The 1,527-nt window shown below is 28.6% G+C and overlaps 1 protein-coding gene across 1 annotated transcript; it reads right to left on the bottom strand.

Moving 5' to 3' along the window:
* Nucleotides 1–221: 221 nt before the first annotated feature.
* LOC105559824 lies at nt 222–1,255 on the bottom strand. Its single transcript, XM_012008428.1, has 2 exons — nt 925–1,255; nt 222–457 (listed from the first exon to the last, which is right to left on the bottom strand). Exons 1-2 carry the CDS (start codon nt 1,142–1,144, stop codon nt 222–224), a joined length of 456 nt encoding a protein of 151 aa, XP_011863818.1. The 5' UTR covers nt 1,145–1,255.
* Between the last annotated feature and the right edge of the window lie 272 nt (nt 1,256–1,527).

Here is a 1,527-nt window from a genome sequence, read left to right as displayed (position 1 = left end):
ACCAATAATGAGATATGGGAATGTAAATTTTGATATCTTAGGTATATTCTCAGCTCCAAGGGTCCACACAACTTTTTGGGTCAAATCATCGGTCATAACTGCTTCCATCGAAAATTTGACCGTTTTTTGAATATTTTTCCCGCCGATTTCTTGAATTTTTTGCATCTAAACATACCAGTGAAACAATTAAATTATTGAAGAAACAATATATAAGCGCAATTTCAGAATATTAATACATATATTCGCACACTTACAAATTGATCTCGCATTTGATCGTTTTCTTTGAGATCACAATCGAATTGTAGTAGCGTGTTGATATCACTGAATGGCATCGGGGGAAGAAGAGGATAATTGCGACGTTTGTATTCACTTGGGTTAGAATTTCGTGCTATTTCTAACAATTCGTTTAGTTTTTTTAAGACCACGGTTTCGAAATGTTTTTGCTCTTTTCTACAATCTGGAAAATAAATTAATAGTTATCTATACAAGTTAATAACGTTCGTGTAAAGTTAAAATTAATTATTATATTAATAAATATCACACAAAGATAACAAGTAATGCCATGAATCTTATTTGCCAATTAATTAAAAAAACATTTTGATATAGATATACATATTATGTTTAACGTTAAAATAAAATCGCAACGGTAAGAAAAACACTTTCATATCCGTTCAAACGAACATTTCAGTATAAAACATTTGTTTGAACGGATATGTTAAACATACCGTTATAATGTTTTTAAACGTAAAAATTTATATGTATATCAAAAACAAAATATACTATTAAATTAATTTGTGAACAAGATCTAGATTTGCTCGTTATTCTAATATTTGTATTCTAATTAATTTTAAAATAATATCTACATAACTACATATATTCTATCTACATATAGCATAGAAACGTTAAAAAGTTTTTAGTACTTACTGCAACATGCGGCATTGTTATTTTCATTTTCTTCAGCTTCATCTTTATTTTCCATGTCATTGATATACTCAGGAACATTTTCAGACTCAATATATTCTTCGTCAATGTACTGACCTGCAGAATAAAAAATATATTTTTGTGCTAAATTTATTATATTTATATATAATATAATGCTCATCGGTACTAATTTTACCATGTTCTTCCCCTTCAGTTTCTTCATCTATTGATGGTTTATTACAATTCTGCTGCAGTAGTGCTTGCGCATAATTGTTAAGCATTTTAATATTCGATGCATTTCTCGAGGTGCTGGCCACGCTTTCACTTTCTGTAACGTATATATATTATTCACGGCATAGCTCTTTTTATACATAATTTAGACAATATAAGATTCTTCATGTATTTAATATAAGGGTGATTCAGACCACCCGTACAGCCCCTTTATTTCGGAAATAGAACATTTTAGAGAAAAATGTTTCAGGCAAAAGTTATACGGTTTTAAAAGGGCTATATAATGAAAAAATAAATTTTCGAAAAAATAAATTTTTTATGGTTATATGGAGGTCGCTGTCATTTTTTTAAATGGAACTCCCTATTGTTTATTAT

This window comes from Vollenhovia emeryi, unplaced genomic scaffold (genome assembly GCF_000949405.1).
Source record: "Vollenhovia emeryi isolate VEMERY1.0 unplaced genomic scaffold, V.emery_V1.0 DF946390.1, whole genome shotgun sequence".
Lineage (NCBI taxonomy): Eukaryota > Metazoa > Arthropoda > Insecta > Hymenoptera > Formicidae > Vollenhovia > Vollenhovia emeryi.
This window is presented reverse-complemented; position numbering and strand designations above follow the sequence as displayed.

Coding starts and splice junctions, on each gene's coding strand:
- LOC105559824 (XM_012008428.1), bottom strand. CDS start 1,144: ATGAAGAAACTGAAGGGGAAGAACATGGTAAAATTAGTACCGATGAGC. Junction 458..924: donor TAACAATGCCGCATGTTGCA/GTAAGTACTAAA, acceptor TTTATTTTCCAG/ATTGTAGAAAAGAGCAAAAA.